General features: G+C 35.8%; 1 protein-coding gene across 1 annotated transcript in view; it reads right to left on the reverse strand.

Moving 5' to 3' along the window:
* Positions 1 to 222: 222 nt before the first annotated feature.
* Positions 223 to 2,409, reverse strand: part of LOC107478026 (chromo domain-containing protein LHP1) — a gene marked incomplete in the record, with an annotated part of 3,530 nt that continues 1,343 nt past the window's right edge. The window contains 3 exon segments of the mRNA XM_016098132.3: positions 223 to 567; positions 672 to 732; positions 2,296 to 2,409. Coding sequence (XP_015953618.1) covers positions 526 to 567; positions 672 to 732; positions 2,296 to 2,409 — 217 coding nt within the window.

Raw genomic sequence — 2,409 nt, forward strand, 5'->3', positions numbered from 1 at the left:
GAGATGCACAAGGAACTGGGTCGGGTACTGTGTAGTGGATAGGGTTGGGTTTCTGCTACCAGCCTTGACCCCAAAAAAAAAAACTTACTATACTTCTCTCATTTGTATGATCAGTATTGGGTAGACAGACCTAATTCCTTTTCATAACAATTTCTAAGAATGAACCCGATTACCACGAAAGTTGAAGTTTCACATTAAGAACAGGAAAAAAGGGTGATCAACTTTCACAAATTTCAGTCCATCCACACACCAAATTAAATTTAAATTGCAAAAAACCCAATATGTGCAAAGCGGTTATAAGTTATAACAGGGTGTAGGAACAGGTTTCTAAAGAGAAAACTACGATTTCCTAGTCATGCTCATGTTAACACACTTGTCATACAAGCACGTTAGCAATTGGTCTAACTGTTGTTATACAGTAACCGGCCTTTAACTAGCTAGTGCCTCTATAAATACATTCTTTCTATACCACTGAACAGCAAAGACTGGAATATCTAACTGCACAAGTCCCTTAAACATGTTCAATCATGGAATGTACCGGAGATGCTGCTCATAGTAATTGATCAGCTGAAACATCATTAGCAAAAAGTGTTAGCGCCACAGACCATAAACATTTTGAGAAGCTTCAAAGGACATAATCAAACATTGATACGGTTGGGGTAGCAGATTACCAGGAGGGGATTGTGTTCCTTTAGATATTTGTTATCCACCAAAACTTCTGCTCCGTCGCACCTGTGAAGTTCATAAAGGGACCATTATGCAAAGAAGCAAGCTTTATGATTATTAAAAACAACTGACTTCACTCCAGTATTCATAAAAGGAGTGGAAAGGATACCAAATTTAACAACAAAATTACTTGTGGAAATTAGACCTCATATAATCACGTAATATGAGCCAAATGAAAGTAAGTTTCAATCATAATAAATATAAATGTCAAGTTGCAATTATACAAAATAAATAGCAAGTTACATTTATACGAGTTCATTCTACATTTGTCCATTACAAATCTACAATATGAAACAGAAATAAATTACATTGCAAATATTACCAACAAAAGTTTGATCAATATTTCTTTCTACAACAAACAATAAATGTATGGTTTAATTTGATCAAGTGACATTTTTTCACTATATTAAAGGAAAACACAAAAACCCCTCCATTCATCATCAAACATTCTTCTCTCCATTCCTCCCCCACCATAACACGAAATTCATAACTAGTGTGGTTGAAGAGAATGTTCGGGAACAAGTTGCAAAATGAAGATTAAGCTAGTGGGAGGCTATTTTCCTTGAAGGAATTGATATTTTGGGACCATAAACAGTTACTTTTGATAGATAGAAGCTCATGAAATCCCAATCTCAGCATGAGGGTTCAAAACAAAAGTACTTCACATTACAATCATACAACACACGTAACTAGGCGGCTATAGAATTAATTAATATGTAATCACTAATTAATTATAAATAGGTTGACAACAAGCGGTGATGGTGGTGGACTAGTGGCAATGGAGCAAAGAGAAGAGTGTTGGATGGTCTGAATGTGTAATACTGTGATCTGGTAGGGACAAAAAAGGTGGAGGTATTCTTGGTATTTCATGTCAATAATAGATAGCTTAGAGAGGATTAGTATAAGTTGGACTAGAGGGGTGAGTGTAATTTACCGCCTTTTTTTTGTGCTTTTTCAAATAGCCATGGTCACAAGTGATTGGAACAAGCTAAACTTCAGAACTTTGATAATTCAAATTTTTAGTCATGAGTTCATCATTCAATGCTCATAATGGTGAGCTGCAATATGCATCAAATGTAAATAACAAATTTTGTGCATGAGTATATGACTAAAGTTCAGTACGTTAATTGATAGAGTGGGGCCTAGTAACAGGTTTGGGGTATTTTACAAGAGAAGAGATAAGTAGCTCTACTCTATTAGCTGATAGTTAGCAATTCTAGATTGGTTTAACCGGCTGTTGGTTAGTTAGCTCTACTTCTGACCACCTATTAATAGGTGTATTGTAGTTAGTTTTGGTTTTATGCTTTTCTGTTTTGTCAATTCTGTTAGAGCTGGAGAGAAACTCTCTCTCTCAGTTGGTAGTTCCAACTGTCTAAGAACCTTCTAGAGAGTGCGATTTGCAATCCCTTTTCAGCAATAAAGTCCTAACGTTCTGCTAGCTCCTGGTTCTATCACAATTCTACTAATTCTACTTGCTTGCATGAACATACTCATGAAAACTACTATAATTATCAGCTTCTATATCAAGGTGTAGCTACAAAATATGGGACAGTTAGTTGAGTGACTAACCTCACAGCAATAAAGGTCACCAAGATATCCTGTGTGTTGCCAGACAATGAAGCTGAATAGCCTATTGGCTTTATAATCTTGACAATATTCCCTACATTGCAATTCCTACCATGA

The sequence above is a fragment of the Arachis duranensis genome, chromosome 3 (assembly GCF_000817695.3).
Source record: "Arachis duranensis cultivar V14167 chromosome 3, aradu.V14167.gnm2.J7QH, whole genome shotgun sequence".
In the NCBI taxonomy this organism is placed as follows: Eukaryota; Viridiplantae; Streptophyta; class Magnoliopsida; order Fabales; family Fabaceae; genus Arachis; species Arachis duranensis.